Here is a 22,817-nt window from a genome sequence, read left to right as displayed (position 1 = left end):
AGCCTCTACCTCCCTCCTGTGATCACAACGTGTCTTTGCATTCTGAGCTGTCTGGAGCTGCACTCACTACACAGGAGGCCTCTTTTAATGGGAATGTCAAAATATTCACATTATGCAGATTTGTTGAACTCATTTCCTCAAGACTGTGATCACATTGGTACCACAGTAATGTTTGTAGTAGTTTTCTCTGGGCCTACCAGTCAGACAACTCCAGGGGCCCCTAAAGCTCTTGGTTCACTGTATCAATGACGAGTTTGGTAGGAGGCACCACTAAAACACAATGTCAGCTAACATAGTAAGGGCTTATTCTGATCTCGATGTTCTGGCGTGAAGAGGCGCCCCGTATCAAAACTGTACTTTGATGCAGTACAGTATGACCTTCAGCTTACATGTTGCATATTCTCACATTTATTTGTGTTTAATAAAAATACCAGTCAGCAAATCTGGGGCCAGATAGTCTCCCAGCAGTGGGGGGGCTCTGGGGTTCACAGGAGCCCAACAGTCTAATTAAGGTTCATTTGCAGGACACTCAAACTGTTAGTTAGTAGTGTGACCAGAGACCATGATCGCTACTGATGCATGCAGATTTATAAACATGTATGTGCATTAGGTATGTGTTTATTATTCATACACATTTTATTCAATGTGTATTTTTTTTTTTACATGTTTTTATGTTTTTTTTTATTTTCTATTAATTTTTCTTTATTATCTCAATCATTACTTTGCATGTATCTTATATTTTTATATTATCATTTACTCATTATAATAGTAATAATAATATTATTATTACTATTATTATTATTATGTAGTTAAAGTATATTTGATAAGGATAGGTTCATTATCAATAATAATATTACCACATTTTTTTCTATAATTATTAATTCATTAATTATTAATTTGACAGTTATTTTTCAATTTCAATTCATTTCGTGGAATACGACATGAAGCGACACAGTTCAGGTAAGTCTCACAAGAAACGTTTAACTCAAAAAGGGATGTGCCGATTTCAGGATGCATTCGGGTAAAGCATATGTTACAAGATGAGGTGCAGAATAGAAATGTTTATTATTTAAGTTAGATAGACATTAAATCAAAATGATAGACTACCTCTCAGCCTTAATAACGTGTCCCTCATTGTCCCACACAAAGATACTCTTTGTCCCACAATTGGTTTGTTGAAATCTGGTACCCTATTAACTAGTGAAATACATGTCCTTTTAGTACCATATTTGGATTGGAGTGACCACAGCGTTTCCACTTGTTAACTTTCTGGTTGGATTTTAGAATCAGCCACTAGGGCAGGGGGCAGAAACCTTTACTATCAAAAGAGCCATTAGGCCAAAAATAAATTTAAAAATCTGTCTGGAACCGCAAAACATATTTGAGCCTCATAATGAAGGTAGCACCACCTATTGAGTCTAATGCAGAGAGGACCCAGATGCAAACCAGAGGCAGGACACTGAAGAATGGTCTTGAGTGGATTTGGCTGGAAGCTCTCTGCAGCAGGAGCTTCCAGTGTGTTTGTTCTGGAAATGTCTTACAATCACTTTTTTTGTTGTTTGCTAATTTCTCGCCACAGAAAGCCAACTAATCTGTCCACGCACTATTAAATTCTCTATTTTCCTCCAAGAATTTCCTTTTTTTGGATTTGGAAACCTACTGTAGCTAGGGAAACACAAGACTAGCCAATGCTATTGAGGATCGGCGCTGAGGCCGTAGACGTACGTAGGCTGTGACACACAGTTTAGTTTACTGAAATATTAAAACTTATATCATTCAGTGTAAAGGCTAGGGATGCACTGATCCAATTTTTTTAATCCCGATACCGATAGCGATACCTGGGCTTTCGGGATCGGCCGATACCAAGTACCGATCTGATACCAGTGTTTGATTAAAGCTGAAGTAGGCGAGATTGGAGCAAATATGATTTAAAAAAGTTATATTTATAAAACTGTTGTTATATCGTGACAGTAGTGCATGAAGCAGGTAACCTGAAAACAATCATGTTCCTCTGTGTCCTCCGGTACTCCTAACGGCATCTGCAAGATTTCACAGACCGGAGGAAAACAAGCAGTAACAGCTGATCTGAGGTCTGCTGTCCAGCTGCCGTCTATGAGAGCCGGCTGTCAATCATTCTCAAACTCCGACCAAACGGTCAAACTAGGCAGCGCTGATCAAATATGAATCAATATTTTGTTACTGTAATGTCTATTTCTCTCCTCAGATGTTCTCAGAATCATCTTGTAGTGCACGGTTTAGCTGTAAAATGAGAAAGTTTTTGACGCGGCCGCCATTTTAAAATCTGGTGAAGGAACGCCAATTACCGGCCAATAGGAACGCTCTCTCTCTGAAATGACCTGTGATTGGTCAAAGTCTCCCGTCCCGGGCTAGATGTTCTAAAGCCTGAAAACAGAGCCATGAGGAGGAGCAGAAGTCTAGTTATCTCTCAGAATACTTGAATTACAATATGCTGAAAGGTTATTATGGAATTTTTGCCCAATGATGCCAAAAATATACAAAATGTAACAAATAAATACATAGATAACATAACATAAATTTGGTGCACTGATATTTAGTATTAAAATAATAAATAATACACCAGCAACTTGGCAAAAATTTCTTCAAAATTAACAGGAATTACAATGAAAGTGTAAACCTTTTTAATGCAGCAGCAAATTTGCTCAAAATTTAAATAGGAATTAAAATACAGTATATAATGTATATAGTATGTAAACATAGAATTGAATTTAATAGATCGGCCCCATTGTCACCAATATCCGATCCAGTCTGTATTGGCACGATATCTGATCCAGTATTGGTATCAGTGCATCCCTAGCATAGGCTACATATTTGTGCAATTAGAGAATGTAATAATCACTTTAGGCCTATAACAATAATTAACAAAAGTTAAAATGTTAAAAAAGAACCATTATTCATTTCTACATAATGTTTTGTCAAAGCCACAGGGAGCCACTGGAGAGGGGCTAAACAGCCGCAGGTTGCTGACCCCTGCACCGGGGTAACTATGGCTATTATGATTGAACTTGAAGGGTCTTTCTTAACTTTGGAAACACAATTTTTTGTCAAGAAATAATTAGCCTTTTTTAAAGCAGACATTTTGAAAAGCAGGTCAAAGATGACATTAATGATGGCATCATTACACGAAGTGCTCCAGTAATCCCCTAATAGGACAATTAATTACACCTGTGCTTGTCCTACAGTATGACATATCAAAATGTGTGCCATGAAAAGGGTTTATTATGGCAGTCACATGTCTCTTTCTGTGTGCTCGGTGTGGGTTGTACTGTTGCCCGTATGAGGCCCCCCAGGCAGTGGATAAGAGAAGGACAAGTGCTAAAAACAGTCTGTCAGTGAGTGAAAACAGACAACCGTTATCCTTTTCTGATAAGGAAAATTAAATTCCTTCTCAGTTTTATCTGGTTGGAAAATAGCCCCAATGAAGATAATGCAAGATAGCGTGGGCAGATCACACCTCGGCAGTTCAGGAGTTAGACTTGCCTCAAGAATGATAAATAATAAATGATATCCTGCTTTAACCCTCTGAGACCCACAATAGAGGGTCCAGGGGGTCCAGGGGGTCTTTAGGGGGAGATAGCAGGTCAACAGTAGATGTCACATAGAAGTGGTGTACATCATCTGAAAGCTGGGAAGCTGAAGATTAATTTGAGATGCAGCTCAGCCCTGTGTCTAGTTGTTCTAGACATAAATCAGAAATAAACATGAATTAATTAAGTAATTAATCATTTAAAATGAATTGTGAAGTTGTATAAGGGTTTAGAACATGATGATAGCAGTATCTGATGGTCATCCCCATGCTCTATTATGTCTCATAAGTTGTTGCAGCAGTTTTTAGGTTGATACCATTTGTTATACAGATTTTATCCACTCCAGAATTGATCAAAATGATCAATAATCCCTCCATAATACCACATTAAGACAGCAAGACCTTGAGGAACACCGTAGAAAAAGCCATGCTGTGATTTGGGATCAAAAACTTTTGACATTTGGAGATTTCTGCAAGAATTGCATTTTTCGGTGATTGGATGGCGAGCACTTGTATTGTGTAAACTGCTCAGAAACCCCCTCATTGTCAATCTAGCTAGGAAAGCCATCCATCCTCTTAATGCTCTAGGTCTCTAGTTTGATCCATCCATCCTCTGAATGCTCTAGGTCTCTAGTTTGATCCATCCATCCTCTGAATGCTCTAGGTCTCTAGTTTTGTGGTTGTAAAGTTTCATGAGGCTGTGATTATCCTAGACGTCACCACAGGTCATTTTATACGGTGAGGTCAATGAAATGTCTCCTATGGGGACTAACACATGAATACAGTTGGGCTCATTAGATCCACAAGAGTCTCAGCTTTATAGGGATACCCAATTTATGTAATTCAAGATTGTTTAGGGACCCCAGTATGCAGAAATATTCAGATACATCATTTTTAGAATAGGCGAAAATAACACATTTATACTGCATGCATAAAACTGCATGTGATTACCATAAAGTGGGCATGTCTGTAAAGGGGAGACTCGTGGGTACCCATAAAACCCATTTTCATTCACATATTCACATTCACATATCTTGAGGTCAGAGGTCAAGGGACCCCTTTGAAAATGGCCATGACAGTTTTTCCTCATCAAAATTTAGCCCAACTCTGGAGCGTTATTTAGCGTCCTTCCCGACATGGTGGTAGCATGACATGGTCGGTACCAATGGGTTCCTTAGGTTTTCTAGTTTCACGAGATATCTGTATCACTAGAACACTCTAAAACTGAACCTACTAGAGTCTCTGGAATACAGTAAAGTCAGTCGGGGACAAACGATATGACTGTGGAAAACTCAAACATGAGCATCTGCATTTGCGTATGGTTATTTGCTTGGCTTATGGTTATGGCACTGAAGTCCTGACTTCACAATGTTTGATGTTTAAGCAGTTCAAATGTGCCGTTGACGCTGTAGAGCCATCAACATCAGTAGTAACTTTAATTCCCTTCCCTGTAAAATCACCCAATGATCACCCAAGCTGAGTCGGAGCCAAACTCTCCCTGAGCACACTGACAAATTCTCCAGATTATTCCACAGCACAGGCCCACTTGTCTGGCCCGGTGGCACAGTCCCAGAACTGCATCTGGGCCGATTAAAACGGGATGTAAATGACCTCAGCTGCTCTCTCATCTCAACACGCTTCTTATGCTTTGCACCCTGCCCCTCCCTGTCTCTCTCTCTCTCTCACCTCTATCATCTCAGAGAAGAAGGGGGAAAGTCATTAGGCACCAATGGGGAGGAGAGAGTAGCTAGTGGTTGCTATCGCCATGAAAGTCAGGGCAAAGCTCAGAGCCACTGAGAGAGAGTGAGAGGACTGCACTGGGGAATATCTGCCCAGGGAATACAATACGTTTTCAGACCATTAAGTTGGATAAACAAATGGCTTGCTGTAGGAGATGCTGAGAGTCATGGGCATCAGCAGGAAAACACTGGAAAGTAGGTGTTTTTCAATTCCCATTATGATCATCTTTACGCTTATTATGCTTCCTGTTTTCTTGTTGGTGATGCTTATTTTCATTGTTGTTTTCATGGCTTGTGTCACATCAAAGGGTGTAATTCAGCATCATAATCATGTAATTACTGCTACATGCAGCTTCATATGCTGATGCAGTATTACAAAGACGCATTACATTGTTGCAAACTTTTTTTTTTTTTTTCTCAAGATCAATAACTCCAGAGGGGCGGTGGAGGAGCATTAATGGGATGCCATGAAATTTACGTGAAGACTCCAACAGCCTATTGCAACCCTTGTCTGGCGCTAAATTGATGTTCAGGACCAGCAGTGTGTCAGAGCCTGGGAAAGATGGGTAATGCCATGCGAGGCGTCGTTGCCTTCATTCCCTCAGAGCGCTGTCAACGCTTCCTAGTGGGGGACCTGAAGGAGATGCCCCTTGACCGAACTCTAGACCTGAGCAGCCGGCAGCTGCGTCGGCTGCCTGTTGCTGCCTGTGTCTTTGATGGGCTGGTGAAGCTCTACCTGAGTGACAACAATCTCAGCAGCTTACCGGCTGAGCTGCAGGGCCTGAAGAAGCTGCAGCTCCTGGCCCTCGACTTCAACTGCTTCGAAGAGCTCCCTGCAGCTGTTTGCAGATTGCCCCAGCTCAGCATCCTTTACCTGGGCAACAACAGGCTTTACAGCCTCCCCAGAGAACTGAGCGAGCTCAAGGAACTGAATACTCTGTGGCTGGAGACTAATTGCTTCACTTTTTTCCCCAAGGTGGTTTGTGAGCTCTCTAATCTCAAGACCCTGCACCTCGGTTATAACCAGATACAGAGTTTACCAAAAGAGCTTAGAGGGCTGGAGGAGCTAAGAAGTATCTGGCTTGCTGGGAACCAGCTGGCAGCGTTCCCACCCGTGTTGCTGGAAATGCACTTTCTCGCTGTCATTGATGTGGATCGGAACAAAATACGCTACTTCCCAGGCCTGTCTCACCTGCAGGGGTTGAAACTTGTCATCTACGACCACAACCCCTGCGTTAATGCCCCGGTAGTGGGCGAGGGAGTCCGAAGAGTCGGGCGGTGGGCGGAGAGCTCAGATGACGAGCAGGAAGACGATGGGTCAAAAGCAGCAAGTGAGACTACAGCAGAGGTCACGGAGGAGGTACACCCCGAGGAGGAGCACAACATTCAGGGTCAAGGAAAGTGACCTTCAGCCGCGGCGAGGCCCGGCAGCACAGGATGACGTTCAAGTGGAACACTTAACGCCAAGTGGTGTGTTGTACATCAGCCTGCTGGCATTTTGTCCATATATGGTAAAGTTATGTTGTTGTACAAGTTGTAAAAAAAGTGAATTTGAATCCTGAAATAAAAACTGTTTAATATGTTTGGTTACTATATTAATATTCAACTTAGTAAAACTCTGTATTTGCCTTCAAATGATTCACTGCAACAACAGTGACATTGTAAATTGTGATTAATCTTCATCAACAGCAAACTTTCTGTCACTCAAAATGAACTATTTTATCTTATAATTCAAGAGATAAACTATTTTGTGGATTTTACAGAATTGTACAGGCTGTAGGACATCTGTGGGATCAAAACAGTACTGGCAAGCATGCATCTCTACTTAATCAATATTAGTGGTGTGTATGCAGGACACTTTTCTATGAAACTGGCCATGCAGCTGGTCAATATGGCAGACTGAAAAAAGGAAAAGGATTCATTGCACACATTCTTGCTCCAGCAGAGTCTGAGATACTATCTGGACCCACTGAGGCTAAATACAGTGAGGTTTTTAATACAAGTGATGGATGATTTAAGTCAATTAGTGCACTCCTTATCCAGACCAATGCATAATTCATCTGATAGATTGGGGCTGTGGCTTTGAATAAAGGCTGCTAATGGGCCTTAATATCATTGCCATGAGGTTCAAATTTGAAACAGATCGTAAATGCAGCTTTCCAACTCCTCAGCGTACCGGGAACATGTTCTGTAAACAGGATCAAATGTCAGTCCACAATGCTTCGTTTTAGGCCTTCTGAATCCTTTTGAATAAACTGTAGAAAAAGGAGATTAACTTTTACTGGAAATGTGATTATTTCACACAACAGGAACACTGAACTACTGTATTAGCTTTGATTCAGCCTCTTGTTAGAAACAACTGCTGTATTGTAAGTTTATGTAATCCCAGAGGTTCTACGAACACATGAAGACGTCATTCTGTTTTAGCCTTCAAATGCGGTACAGTGCACTTCAACGACAAACGTCTTGTTTCAGTTGCACTGCCCCCTAGCACACCGAAATCCAAAACCGTCACAAACTGCATTTTACAGTACTGTAGGCTACATTTCCATTCCACAGTCACTCTCGGTGTTACAATAAGCTGTCTGCAGCAAAGGGCACTGTAAATGCAAAAACTGTACTGGTCCGGTTCTTCTCAACGTGTATTTCATATCACCCTTGATAAATTCTCATGAATCTTTTATCATTTTTTGACAAGATTTCCTGGTTTAACTCAATCATTTTTTTGAGGATTTTATCAGGATAATATAAAAATGATACAAACAGTAAATCACTTTCTAGTCTGTAAAATCAGTAATGACTTTATCTAAAGTGCAAGTGTGTTCAGAGAAAGAAATCGGTTTAATATCTTCTCGTATATCTGATCATTTTGAGGTAATAGACTAGGTATGTATTTGTCACTGTAAAAGTACAATTTGATACAACAATCAGGTGTAATAATGGACATCATATCATACTGGATAACCGTTTGTTTTCATAATGCTTTCTGATTTTACTCATAACCTATATTTTATCAATATAAAATATTATAAGAGTAAACAATCTGTTTGAAGTAAATTTATGTTTTCCATGTGTTTAACCAAACATTTTGACATGAAAGTTCTCAGATTTGGATCTCATATACAGTAGTACACAATGATAACACAAACTCAGCCGATTAGACTGTTCAGGCTATTAAATAGGCGTTATCAGTCGCTATAAGCCCCATAGATGTGTGTCAATAGGGGCCTGCTACACCCACTAATAGGTTTTATCATCTATTTAAATGGTCAAAACACAGGGCTTTCACCCAGGAGACCGGAATTTGCATCCCATGTGAAACCAACAATGTGTAGTTGTCTTTGAGTTGGTATTTATTTTAAGACAAAACACAATGTTTCTCCCAAAACTTAACTGTTTTTTTTGCCCAAACCTAAAGAAGATGTAGTTTTGTTGCCTAAACCTAAAGCAGTCTTTTTGTTTGTGTTAAAAAGGTGCTGTTTCAATCAGTTTTACATGTTCGGACGTGTTGCTTTGAAGTTACACTTTAACTTTTGCAACGTAGTCGGCCGATATTTACCCACATCTATGCTGCTTATAGTGACTGATAACGCCTAATGAATGGCCTGATAACAGTCTAATTGGGCGACTTAATGTAAATCTTCTGCTACTTTGAAACACAAAAATTATGATTTTTTTTATAGACAAAAAATATTTTGATAGTTGGAGTGGCTTTATTATTTGACCCTTTATTATTTCACCCAAACGAGAGACAAAGAAAGAGAAGTGCACTGCTCTACGTTTATTTAATTTGCTCAACACATAAATAACACCTACTCATATAACTTCGGGGGCATTTTGCAATATTACAGAATACAAGATGACAAATAATAAGTGCATCATATTCAACAATATCTTTGGTACAGAATCCTACGTCAACACAACTTGCACAAACCCTTACACAACCTTGCTGAAACCCTTAGCTCCCCTGAAGTGCAGGTTAAATATGTGGAGGCTGAGCTTCATTCCAACAATTCCTGCATCACATTCACTGTATTTGCTCTAACAACCAGTATTTCAAAACAGTAACTTCACTCATCCTTCTTATACTATTCCTTAAAGTTAATACAAACATGTTTAATTAACAGACTTATATTACTTAAAAGACCCATCTAAAATATATTGGTGCTTTGTTGTTATGAAAACACAATAAATACTATTTTCTCAACATTAAATTGCAGTGATTAAACTGCACTGTAACAGATACTGAATACAAAAGAATGATGGAATGAGCACCAACTTTGTAAAAGTATTGCAGCTATAACTAAATATGCCACGAATCACCCATTAAACTGAGACAGAACAAGATGAAAATGTATAATACATGCAACACATTCCTTAAGTCCCTCAGGCTGAACCCACATGTTTTATAGGCAGTAATTAAAAACAAAGACACCTTTTTTGGGGCACATTTTCCAAATCGAATTGCTCTGAGAGAGCCTCTGTGTTCAAATATCACGAGGCTTGTTTGTGTGTATCCTGTTAAAAGGGCGTGAAACATTCTTGGAAACCCAACAACCAACTTCCGATTCAGTTTCAAGTATGCTGCAGCTACATTCAAAAACAGAATCATGTCTACTGATTCAACTGTTTCAACTGGTCTCTGTCTGCTTGTATTATCATGGGAGAGTTGTCAGGATGTGTGCATCCTGGCTGAAAAAATGCTACCTTGCAGGCATCGAAGCAGTAAAAGATGGGCAGGTTCAACTGACTTTAAAAGGGTGTGTTAAAATGTTGGCTAACACCTTGATGATGCCAAATTCCTCTAGGCAATACTGTTGGACAAGCCAGAGCTGGAATGTAGTATCTCCTGCAATGGGCATCATCGATACTAAGATGGCAAAACATAAGACTAGAGACAATAAGCAGAAAGAAATGAGAAGAGGTCAAAGTTACAACGAGGTAAAGTGTTCTCAGCACAAGACAATATGCAGTGGTTTGTTAGCTAAAAGAGCACAGGTATCATACAGTATATTCTCATGCATCTGTAGTGGGTTTGCTAGAGTCAATCGATATCTGCCAAAGCATGTTCAATCTGATGAAGCGTGATGCGACATTGAGCATATAGTAGAAGTGCTTGAATTGCATGCAGTGGCATGGCGGTTCACAGGCTCATCCACGGTCCAGGTCTCTGTCGGAGTGTTGTCTCAGCCTGGGGAGGCAGCTGGGATCCATCCAACACGTCTGAGCCATCTTTCTCCTCATGAGAGGAGTCATGAGACCCTTCTTCCTCCTTGGTATCTGCCACATCAGCCCCAGAGGCTTTTGGGATTTCTGAGGGCTTCTTTGACGCCGGCTCTGTCACCGTGTCACTTCCCTGGAAATCACATGCCTCGTTCACAGATCCGATCACTTGAGGAACACTGAGTTCCTTCAGCGAATTCTCCTTCTCCATGCGCTTCCTAGCCTCCTCTCTCCTCTGCTGGATGCGGGTGTTGTCTCCCATCATGACCCTGACTCTCACTTGGTCTGGGGGCCAGATCCCGCCCCATATGAACTGCAGGTAGCTGAACAGCACGATGGCACTGAGGAAGGCAAAGTTGGTGGTCACGCCGATCACTGCAGATGTCAAGGGGAAGTTGTACAGAACATATCGTATACCAGTGAAGTAAGCGTGGACACGGAGCTGAGACGAGTAGATCTGCACTCGTCTGGAATGGATCTCAATGACTGCACCGACAGAGGGTTGATAAGCATTCGTCTTATAGTCTGCGAAGAGCTCAACTTCGATGTGCTGCTTCTGCTCGGCCATCCCAGTCAGAAAGAAAGGAGAGAACAGTAAAGTACTGAGGCTCTGCAGAAGGCTGGAGCGGTAATGCAGCATTGTAGATCGGCCCACTGATGAGACAGTCTTCCCACCCTTGGTGTAACAAGACATCTTGACCATGAACATACCCAGCTGTTCATTGACTGGAGACTCTGGCATCTCTAACTCCAAAGACACTCGATAAGGCTGACCATAAGCCATCACTTGGTCCCTGTCATTCTTCATGAAGGAGATGTTGGCTGTGGGGAATGAGCAAAGTACTGACTCGGAGGCATCACAATCAGAAGTGTAGTAGAAGTGCACGGGGGTGGAGAAGCTCACGGTGGGCATGTAGGAGTAATAGAAGCTTCCATAGAGAAAGATGGACACCCACAGTAGCAGAACCAGGACACAAAACAGGATGCCAGCCTGAAATAAAGTCCGCCGGGCTTTGAGGAGTGTCACAGCTAACACGTCGTGGAGCCAGTGTAGAGACGGTCCCATCGTGCTCCCCATCGTCGCGTCTGGTCCGGACCTTCTTCTGGTCCTGGTCTGAGCAGTTGGTCCTCCTTCCAGTCCCTTTGACTGCTGCCTCCGTGGTGGGTCTTTATGTTCATGCATCAGTGGGCGGCTTCACTCCGACACGGTATGATCGCTTCTCTTCACCCCCCATGACCAGTCTGTTACACTCACTAGACACTCACTCACTGGGCTAGCTGGCTAATGGCACACTCAGCTTGTTGTTAAGCTAACGATAGCTAGTTCCGGCTAGTTGGAGGTAAGGTAAGGTATATCCTGGCTTCTGACGGTCGGACGGTGGAGTTTTCTAGCTGACCTGCTTGGAGCGGGTCTGAGCTCGTTAGCATCACAGCTAGCATTCACACACAGCTGCAGTAAACATGACCACAGGAACCGGAAGTTGATGTCTTCTTTTGTGCCACCACGAAGCAGCAGAGCAGAGCCGAGTCGAGCAGAGACGCTACAACGCCGCCAGGGAAGGCTGCAGGCCCGCAGACTGACACACAGTGATGGGTAAGAAAAGTTTCCTGTCGGTCGGAGGACGGCCCTCCAGCTCTCAGCTGCAGGGCTCCACGAGAGGACCCGGTGCTATTCTTCCTGTCCTCTCACTGGCTCTCAGTTAGCACACGGGCTAGCTGGATGCTGGATGCTCGAGTTGTTCAGAACGGGCCCACCTGGTCAACATCGGTTCACTAACTGTATGTAGCTGTATGTAGCTGTAACATGTGGAGCAGAGACACACCAGCACACAGAAGAGCTACATGATAGCAACATGCTGCTAGCCCGGGGAACCATAGCGCTATTCTTTTATTCAAGCTAACTATCGGCTAGCGTGCTAAGCTAGCGTGCTAGTGGTTTGTGTGAGCAGGCCAGAACAAGCTTCTAACTAATGACTGGGCCAATAGACCCAAACGGAACCAACCCAGCGAACACAATCCCGTTACCTTTGACTTCTTCTCTCCATCAGTGTGAGACTGGTGTCTAACGTTAGCTTGTAGCTAGCTTGCTGTAGCCTCTGTTCATCTGTTGGCTAACTCCTGGCTGACTGTGTGTGTTGCAGATGATCAGGAGGGAGATGGACTACGATCCGTGAGAGAAAGACTCACAAACATGAAGACCCCCGCAGCGAAGGCCACAGGTAGAGTACCTGTGTGTGTGTACGTGGAGCTGTTTGTGTTTCTCAGGCAATGGAAGAGCATTTGATTGATTAAAGGTGTTTTGTCTCCACCCGTAGAGGGCTTGTCCTTGCTTGGAGCCTATGAGGACAGTGATGAAGAGGATGCTGGAGACTCTCTTCAGCATTCAACTGGAAAGCCAGCTGACATTGATAGTACACTGGCCAATTTCATGGCTGTGAGTATAATGAATTGATTAATATGATTAATCCTCTGTTTTGTGTCTGACCAATGCTTACGTTGAGTGTCTGCTTTCTTTTAAGATGTATAACTTCATTATCAGTAAGTTGATACTTCTAAGTGAAGTTCCACCTATTAGTGGTACAGTTGAGGCTGTAGGCTACTGCATAACATTCACAGTTCATAACAGAGAGAAACACAATGTGTTAACCCAGATGTCTTATATGTAATTGAGTGCATAATGAACCAACTGGTATTTACCTTTATCAGACTCAGACCTGTTCAGAAATGCACATTCCTGGATCGGTTCTGTGTAAATAGTAGATCCAACGAGTGTACCTAGATCCGCCCTAAAACTCAGCAAAACAAATAAAGAATGAGTTGAGTTTCTCTGTCCATCATATCGTTTGACTAAGTGAGAGGACAGCAGGTTTGAAAAGATGAAAATTCTACAAAGTGCCTTTTTAAAGGAATATCTCAAGGAAAGATGAGTAATTGGACCGCACAGTGTGTAGTTGTGATCTGAGAGTAGAGCTGCAACAATTAATTGATTAGTTGTCAACTATTTAAATAATCACCAACTATTTTGATAATCGGTTTGTATTTTAGAAAAAAAGTCAACATTTTCTGATTCCAGCTTCTTAAATGTGAATATTTTCTGGTTTCTTCACTCCTCTATGATAGTAAACTGAATATCTTTGAGTTGTGGACAAACAAGACATTTGAGGACATCATCTACGTCACCATTTTTTAAAATTTTTTTTTTACATTTTATAGACCAAATAACTAATTGATTAATCAAGAAAATACTCCACAGATTAATGTACAATAAAAATAATCATTAGTTGCAGCACTAGATAGGAGAGATTGTAATTCAATCTATGGGTATTATCCACTGTGGATAATTATAGGTGGCAAAGTAGACTACAGGTTTTGGCTTTTCAGATGTGGAATACATGTTGTGTAGGTTTCTAGCCTGGGCCTAGCTTTTCATTAATAAACCACATCATTTAAGCAAAGACCAGTGCTTAGAAGAGTGTGCTTCATTCTAAGGGCTGAAAACATAGTTTTGTCAAAAATATAAGTTCCTGTTGCCATTTTTCTCACCACAGGAAATTGATGCAATCACCACCCAGCCAGGTTCAGATGATGCCGCATCTCATCCTTCGGTTCCAACGACCACCCCGCCCAGACCTGAGGTTAATAGTCAGCAGCCAGCCGGCAGTGAAAACCAGAACCAACAAAGCACAGAGTTTGAGTACAATACTCAGTACTCACTTGCTGGAGGTAACAGTCTGTGCTGTATTTAAGATCAAGTGTTCTAGTACTGTACTTTAACAGCCATTTCATATTAATTATAGTTGTTTTCATAACCTAATGAAGCAGTATTTATTTTTATTAGGGCTGTCAAAGATAACGCCTTAATACAAATTTGTTTTAACGCTACTAATTTCTTGAACACAACTTGTGATTTTTAGGTTTTTAGATACTGGAATCATATGAAACTATAATTGTTACCAACCATGTCATACTAGCTTGTCATGACGGTGGTTAAATAACGCTCCACACTTGTGCTAAATTTTAGCGAGGAAAAACTGGCATAGCCATTTTCAAAGGGTTCCCTTGACCTCTGACCTCCAGATATGTGAATGAAATGAAATTATGTACAATATATCACCTAAAATCTGCTGCGATTTCGGTCGAAGCATCTCATGTATGTGTTTTTTTGCAGTGGATGTAGAGATGGGAGACTGGCAGGAGGTATGGGAGGAGAGCTCTGGCTGCTACTACTACTGGAACACTCTGACCAATGAGGTGTCCTGGGAGCTGCCACACTATCTAGCTGATCAGGTGCAAAGCCTGGGGAAGAATGCCAACAGGTAGGAAAAACTGACAGAGAGACAGTTTTAACACAACTTTGTGAAGATAAACTCGCTGTACCTACATGATCTGAAGTACAATTCTTTTCACATGTTCTGGTTTTGTCTCCAGTACAGAAATTCAGCTGTGCATGATGTATTTAGTATACGGCTGTCAAAGTTAACGTGATAATAACGCGTCAACGCAAATTTGTTTTAACGCCACTCATTTCTTTAACACATTAACGCAACTCGCAGTTTTTAGTGGGGCATCATATGAAACTAGAAAAACCTGAGGAATCCATCGGTACCAACCATGTCATACTAGCTTGTTGCAAAGGAGGTTAAATAACGCTCCGAACTTGCTCTAAATTTTGGCGAGGAAAAACTGGAATGTCCATTTTCAAAGGGGTCCCTTGACCTGAAAATGGGTTCTATGGGTACCCATGAGTCTCCCCTTTACAGACATGCCCACTTTATGATAATCACATGCAGTTTGGGGCAAGTCATAGTCAAGTCAGCACACTGACACACTGACAGCTGTTGTTGTCAGTTGGGCTGCAGTTTGCTATGTTATGATTGGAGCATATTGTTTTCTGCTAAATGCAGTACCTGTGAGGGTTTCTGGACAATATCTGTCATTGTTTTGTGTTGGTAATTGATTTCCAATAATAAATATATACATACATTTGTATAAAGCAGCATATTTGTCCACTCCCATGTTGATAAGAGTATTAAATACTTGACTAATCTCCCTTCAAGGTTAATTTTGAACAGATAAAAAAAATGTGTGATTCATTTGCAATTAATCATGCTTAACTATGGACTATCATGCGATAAATTGCGATTACATATTTTTAATTGATTGACATCCCTAATTTTGTATTTTTCTTTTGTAGCGCTAGTGTCAATGGCAACGGCACAGCGCATGCAGCTTATCCCATCAAGGAAAACACATCTGCTGCAGCCCCGCCATCAGTCAAAGAGACCAAAGTGAAGGCAAGTCTCATTTAAGTCAAACACAGACTTGATTCTGTGGTGTTTAAGGACTTTTATTCAGACTTTTGATATGTCACCCTCTCTTGTTTTGTCTAAAAGGAGGTAATTGAGAGTGTCGTTGGCCTCACAAGTGAAGAGGAGGAGCGCCGTGGAGTGGCTGCGTCTCTGCTTGGTCCTCTGATCCCTTCTGAAGTGAAAGAAGCAGAAGACAAATGGAGAAAAAGACTGATTAAAGGCTTGGATGAGACTGAGAACAGTTTAGATTCTGACGGAGAAGGTGTTCGCCCTGCAGGATCCCCCTCTACCCCCCTGTCGGACCCTGACCCCCCAGCCCCCCCTGTCCAGAAAGATCCTGGCACCAAGAAGCAGTCGGGAGACAACTCGGATGCTGAGGAGGAGACGGAGGAAGACACAATGGAGCTGGAACTGGCCCTGGAGAGGAAAAAGGTGGGTTTGAGGTTTGATTACTGGCAGGAATTATCATAAAGGTATTTTTTAGTGTGCAGCAGTAGTATTTCAAAATCTATAATATTGTCAGTTCTAGCTCTAACCCTGTTGTCTGGCTCTTAGGCTGAGCTCCGGGCGCTGGAGGAGGGTGATGGGAGCGCAGGGGGTTCCAGTCCTTGTTCTGAGACAAGCCAAGAAGCCTCTGGTTCTCGTGGCCTTTTACTGAAGAAAAACCGATGGAAGACAGCTTTCCCCTCTGCTCCCAGCCCCGACTCCAACAGCAGAGGCTCCGACCTACCGGATAACGCAGAGACGAGTGAGTCCAAATAATTACATATGCTACTGGAGGGTGCAATGCATGACAGGAGTGTGCGAAAATGCGTAACTATTAGGGGTGTAACGATTCATCTACTACATTGATGTATCAATTTATATTGCTACAATCCAACTACATCGATAGGTACTCAGCAAGTTGTTCTTCACGGGGGACGTATATCGATCTAAAATCGATTTGCAAGGTAAATAATGTGTTGTATTGATACTAAGATTTGTACCTTGTATTTAAGCACGACAAACGTTATATGGATGTATGTATTAGCACTTTTAATACTTAAGAAATATTCAACGTTACTCCGGTTCACTCTCCCTGTGAATAACATCATCGTCATGAGCCAGCTGCGCATCTCAGAAAGACGACAACAAAACGAAGCATGACTGACGAGCGAGAGATTTTCAAGTCGCGTTTGAGGTCCAGTGTGTGGAAACATTTTGGCTTTTGCAAAAAGGGAGAGGTCATTGATAAATCGCTCGCTGTTTGCAGAGTATGAAAAAGGCCAGATAAAATACAACATGACCAATCTGTCCACGCACCTACTGAGACACCATGCACTTTATGTTTTGTTAAATATTATTGATCTACCGTTTATATTGAAAATGAGGACAGAAGCAGCAGGTTAAACCACTGCTCATTTAACTTGAATAGAAGTTGGTTTATTATATTTTCTGTTAAATATTGCACTGCCTTGTATCTTGAGAACTGAAGCAGCAGGTCCTGCAGTTGCACTTTTTATTATTTTCTAATAAAAGCTGTATGTATTTGCCATTAATCATTGTTTACTTGTTTATATCCATAATTAATTTATCCCTGATTCCCTTACTAGAAAGACTTTGAGGAATCCTGACCTGCTCTGTCCAGTATCACATATTTATTTCACACTGACTGAATTATTGGCAAAAAAAGTTACTGTATTGATTTCAAGTCATTGAGTTGTATCGTATCGCTCTAAATGAGCCAAATATCGTCCTTGAATCATATCGGAACCATGGAAAGTGATACGTATCGTATCGTTATAAAAATCGTTACACCCCTAATAAATATAGCACTTATTAAATGTTTTAGTCAAAACTCCCTGCATACTTTAATGCCTCTTTTGTGTCTTGTAGCACTTCCTAAAGTCCTGGAGGGTGTTGCAGAAGGAGAAGACAAGGAAACGGACAATCCTGAGGAGAAAACGGTTACAAAACCTGTTGTGAAAGAAGAGGTGGAAACACCAGAGCTTAAAGTAGAAACGCCTGAGCTCAAGGTAACAACAATGTTACCGTTTACTAACCATAATAATTGTGACAATCTCTTTTGAGGCATGTTTTTTAATGCTGAAAATAAATGTAGTTTCAGATTGGAGAACTGGCCAACACCTTAACCAGCAAGATGGAATTCCTGGGGATAAACAAGAAGGCCATCTCAAACTTTCAGTTTCTTCTGCTACAAACTGAGGTGAGAGGATAATGGTTCAGGTTCTCCAGTTGTAGATATCCCAGTGCGACTTTTAAAATATTTAACGCTTAATTTAGTTTCATATCATTTTGCACATGGCCGTGTGGTAATACTTAATATTTAAAATTCTCATAATAATCCATCACAAGGTGTCATTCTGGAACCTCAATGTAATTACTCTTCCATGTTACTCATCTATTATGTCTTCATTTCCCTTTACCTCTACTTTCTGGGCTTCTTCTCACTCTTGTCTCCTGTTTTTGTCCCCCCCCCCCAGACTCGGATCGCTGACTGGAGGGAAGGCGCTCTGAATGGGGTCTATCTTCGCCGCAGGCTTCAGGAAGCTGCCGAACACATAAAATATTACGAACTTAACGCCACTCCTAAAGGCTGGTCCTGCCACTGGGACAGGTACGCGCTCCTTACCTTTCACATCTCTAAACTCCCTCGTCCCCCAAAAAACTTACCGTGTGACTTCGCCCTTCTCAGTGCCGAGGTTGCAGACTTTGTTACATGACTTGGGGGAGAAGCTTAACCAGTCTGAGAGGATCAAAATACATGCCAGAAACAGACTCTGCAGGTTTCTGTGATGCAATCCTGGCACTGCCTTGCACATACAGATAACGGGAGCATCCACTCTGGGCCAACCTGCTTCCTGTTAAATATGAGACAGAACTCCCTGTCCCATAGCACAGACTCTTAAGCCCTTGTTGTGAGGGCATTTGTAGACTGGTTATGGGTCCAGTCAGTGGAAAATTTGTGGGGGGGGGGTGTATTGTAGGAAGTTTGGTTGCGTGGGAGAGCTTTGCACTTTACAGGACTCCAACACCCAGAATGCAATGCAGACAGAGTGATGCCCTGGAAGCGAGGAGTGTCGCACATCAAATAAAAGGTGAAGATGGAGCAATGACGGGATCCAGCAGGTCAGACCTACTCTATTTCATATGTCTTCCTGTTTTTTATTTTGTTCTATCTGATGTCAAAGTTGACTGTGTGCTTGTTATTTTCTGACCTAAGCTTATTGATGATTATGATGGTGCTTCCTCTCGGGTGTCTTCCTGTGTCTGGGAGGGAATGGTTGTCTAAAACGGAACAAATGTGACAACCATGGTGTGAGCTGCTGAATGCTACTTTCAGGACCTAGAGATGATTTATTTTGCTTTCTTTGTTTTTGAGAGCAAGGTGGGTTCCCTATCCACATCCATAACCATACTCTAATCGGGCCCTTCTTTTGGACGGCTAAAGTCGCTGTCCATACCAACACTCCTGCCCCCTACTGTGGCCATTATGTCCACTCCCTTGCCCCACTGTCCCAGGGTATCATGCCACTCAGCCAGTTGCCAGGCCAGCCGTTGAGACTCTTGCCTTCTATCTCTGTTGTCCCACTCTTTAGAGAGCACAGGCGGTATTTCTATGTGAACGACCGGACCAGTGCCTCCCAGTGGGATTTCCCAAAAGAGGACGACAAGGAGGAGGACCCGAAAGGCAGCCAAGGTACCCAGACACAGACTTCTAGTCAAGGGGACACCAAAACATTGTCTGCATCTGCTGGTGGTGTCACAGGTCAGTCCATTTCTACTGTTGCTGCTCCTCGGTGTCTTCTTAAGTGACTTCAGAACAATAAATAGTGTATTGATATTCTTGTAAGTCCTGTTTCCTATTGAACATAATGAATGCATGTGACAAAATCCTATCATCACTAACACCCCATGTTATTACTGTTTTTACAGGATCTTCTACGTTAACCCCCGCTGCCCCACCAGCACCTCCTCAGCCCGGTGCATCATCTCTCTGGTCCCCACTTCAACCTCCTCTTCCTGACAGCCCACCGCCGCCTTCCAACCACCCCCCGCCTCCGCCTCTCCCGCCAGACTCGCCCCCTCCACCTCCTCCCCCTCCCGACAGCGATGAAGAGATCATGGAGGTGGAGATGGAGATGGACGATGATAACGACGGGGAGCCTCCAGCCCCTGGAACGGAGGAAGATGGCAGTGGGAGGCCTCCTTTACCTCCAGGCACCGCTAGCATGAAGGTATGGGAGCATTCAAGTTTCTTTAGTGAACTCCTGTGAATATCGTACCTGATAATGCTGCATGTGTAAATTCAGATTAAAAGAGGACTTAACTTTTGTTATATTTCTTGTCACACACAGATTGTGGATTTGTCGGGCCCCTTTGGGAAGGGTCAGAAACGTAAAGCCAGTCAGCTGAGTAAAGCCATCACTATTGGCAGCAGTGCCATTCTCTACACCCAGCCAGCTTTCAGTGCAGGTAAAACAATATCACTACACAACATCTGCTGTTACATTATGTATTAGATTATCTGTGTGAACAGAATTATTACACATCCCCTGAAACAAGACTAGAGCCACCCTAAACACTGAACCTTCACAGGGAAAGAAGGAGCAACGGCTAACAGTCATACAAATAAGGCATGATTTGCCAAAAGTATGTTTATACTAAGTAAAGGCACATCAGTGTAACGGCTGGGCCAGACCGCTGCGTGAGCAGCGCGTCTGCATTTCAGAACCTCTTGCTTTTTATTTCGGTGTCCATGTTAGCAGGTCAGAGCAGCCACACTGCCTGCGTGAGCAGCGCAGCTCAGGTGCGGCTCAGCTGCGTGTCAGCTGCGTCTCTTCTAGAGATTCGAGGTCTTGCCTATTTTTTACCACAAGCTGTGCGCTGTTCACAGCAGCAACAACAGACAGTGAAAGTGATGTTTTGACAGTATATTGACATCATACCAGCAACAGTAGAATATCAGTAGAATATGATACGGACATGAAAAAAAGTGAAGATTTATTTTTAAATCAACACTTACGGCTTCCATTTCAAAATAAAAGCCCTCAAGCAGTTTTTTTTTGTCTGTGGACAGAATTCCTTCATTTGTCAATATGAGTTTTTTATTCTGAAATATTTACAGGACAGTGTTGTAGAAAATGCAGTGACTGGCATGGCTCCATGAATGAATAAAGTACCAGCCTTTAATTGTGGATTATTACGATTATGTAAAAATGAACACATACTTCTCCACTTTTTTCTGTCTAAAATTAATATAAGTTACATTTATAATGAATTGAAAGCCATTATGAAAGGCAGACTATGTAGAAAGAAAGGGCTGACAGCAGCAGCGCTGAAGCAGAAACGCTACTGGTGTGGACGTCACACGCATGAGACACGCAGCAGTTCAGCGAGGCAGCCCTCCCGCGCTGCTCATGCGGGCTGTGTGTCTTGAGTGTAACACCTCACTAAGACAGTGCTTGAGTCAGGGGTGGTATTTCAAAATAATAATTGTATTACTTTCAAGTGTTTACCCAATAATGGTTTCTCTTTGTGCAGCTCCTCTGATGACTGCAACTGCCTACTGGGGCGTGCCAACTGTTCCTGCTCCTTTGGTCCCTTGTGAACCTCCTCTCCCACCTATCCCGGCTCTACCCCCTCAACCACCGCTGCCACCGTCCCAGCCGCCCCTTGAACCTCCTGGAGCTAAAGTTCTGCCGACAGACAAGACCAAGAAAGTGAAAAAGGATAAGGTTAGTATTGGAGTTAACATTTGACATCAAGTGTCAAAGGAGGCAGTAGATAAGTTAGGAAAAACAAAGTTTTAATACTAATAATGTTCAGTATTGTCTTTTTTCCATTGTAAATCTTCTGGATTGATTTTCTTTGCTTGGATTTTTCTGAAGTCTAATCCAATGCTTAAATATGACATTGAAAAGAACCTGCCGTGTATGTTTTCTCTTCCTATGTCTCTGTAGTCAAAGAAGAGTAAGATCAAAATGCCTTCTCTGGTGAAGAAGTGGCAGAGCATCCAGAAGGAGTTGGATGAAGAAGAGAAGAGCAGCTCCAGTGACGAGGATAGAGATCAGCTTAACAAGAAGAGTATCGAGGACTGGAAGCATCAGCAGCTCTCGACGTATGTTTATGTTTGAATATACTTTTTTTTTAATAGTTCTGATGATGGTATAAGGATGTAGCTAAATTATTTCATTGAGTTCTTCTGATATGTTAACATCTTGGTAACTCTTAACTAACTGTTTTGATTCTACAGAGGAAAAGCTTCAAAGAATGCCAACTTTGAGTCGCTTCCTGATAACTGGCGGGACCGACTGAAGAAACGGAAGACGACAAATAACACGTAACATCCGACTTGGGTCATACATCGCCCAGTCAACGTTTTTTTTTTTTTTTTTTTTTAAATCCACTCCAACCATTACTATAAGGTCATCCTTCCTAAAGTTTTGTTTAATGATCTATGGACTTTCTTTACCATTTGACTTGTTCATGATGGAGACATTAGAGGCCCATACATGGCAGGCCACTGACCAGAGGGGTTTGAATGTCCTTTTCTTGTTTTTGTAGCCACTATTGTAAATGTGCCAAAAAGTCTTGAGGTATTCAGAAATACTTCATAACCATTTGTATAGACCCCACGTCATAGATGACCACCACAGTTTGTTTGGAGGGATTGTCTATTTTATTGAGCATTTTTACAACTGTGTACATATAATGTATAATGGGATAAGCCATGTTTTTGGAAGGGGAGAGCGGGTCGCTGAACTTGTACATTTTGTAAAAAGTTATTAAACAGTTTTTCCAAAGCCACCTGTTTTTGGTTTTGTTTTGTTTGTCTTTTATATGCTATGTATTTTTTATTATGGCTTAAAAACAAAGATTTTAATAGACTGCTCACTTGTATTTATTTATTTTTATGAGTATCAATAGTAGCTAAAATGGCGAGTAATCCTTATGGCAAATTAATCTCATGCACAGCAC

General features: G+C 42.0%; 4 protein-coding genes across 4 annotated transcripts in view; 2 read left to right on the top strand and 2 right to left on the bottom strand.

The window, feature by feature from the left end:
• The window catches only part of LOC119486724, a 1,187,645-nt gene that overhangs the window by 78,784 nt on the left and 1,086,044 nt on the right, over window positions 1-22,817 (bottom strand). The gene's annotated exons all lie outside the window — the stretch shown is intronic.
• Window positions 4,967-6,861, top strand: lrrc10 (leucine rich repeat containing 10). The gene is made up of 2 exons (XM_037767702.1): window positions 4,967-5,499; window positions 5,727-6,861. Exon 2 carries the CDS (start codon window positions 5,867-5,869, stop codon window positions 6,707-6,709), a length of 843 nt encoding a protein of 280 aa, XP_037623630.1. The 5' UTR covers window positions 4,967-5,499; window positions 5,727-5,866; the 3' UTR covers window positions 6,710-6,861.
• On the bottom strand, window positions 9,063-12,023 carry bscl2 (BSCL2 lipid droplet biogenesis associated, seipin). The gene has a single exon (XM_037767692.1). It carries the CDS (start codon window positions 11,708-11,710, stop codon window positions 10,448-10,450), a length of 1,263 nt encoding a protein of 420 aa, XP_037623620.1. The 5' UTR covers window positions 11,711-12,023; the 3' UTR covers window positions 9,063-10,447.
• On the top strand, window positions 11,594-22,646 carry fnbp4 (formin binding protein 4). Its single transcript, XM_037767647.1, has 18 exons — window positions 11,594-11,735; window positions 12,038-12,121; window positions 12,669-12,746; window positions 12,843-12,961; window positions 14,076-14,250; window positions 14,696-14,843; window positions 15,722-15,821; window positions 15,921-16,268; window positions 16,392-16,584; window positions 17,712-17,851; window positions 17,938-18,042; window positions 18,320-18,453; window positions 19,436-19,605; window positions 19,773-20,074; window positions 20,195-20,312; window positions 21,381-21,574; window positions 21,800-21,957; window positions 22,093-22,646. The coding sequence occupies exons 2-18, from the start codon at window positions 12,118-12,120 to the stop codon at window positions 22,181-22,183; spliced, it is 2,577 nt and encodes an 858-aa protein (XP_037623575.1). The 5' UTR covers window positions 11,594-11,735; window positions 12,038-12,117; the 3' UTR covers window positions 22,184-22,646.

The sequence above is a fragment of the Sebastes umbrosus genome, chromosome 4, assembly GCF_015220745.1.
Source record: "Sebastes umbrosus isolate fSebUmb1 chromosome 4, fSebUmb1.pri, whole genome shotgun sequence".
Taxonomy (NCBI): domain Eukaryota; kingdom Metazoa; phylum Chordata; class Actinopteri; order Perciformes; family Sebastidae; genus Sebastes; species Sebastes umbrosus.
This window is presented reverse-complemented; position numbering and strand designations above follow the sequence as displayed.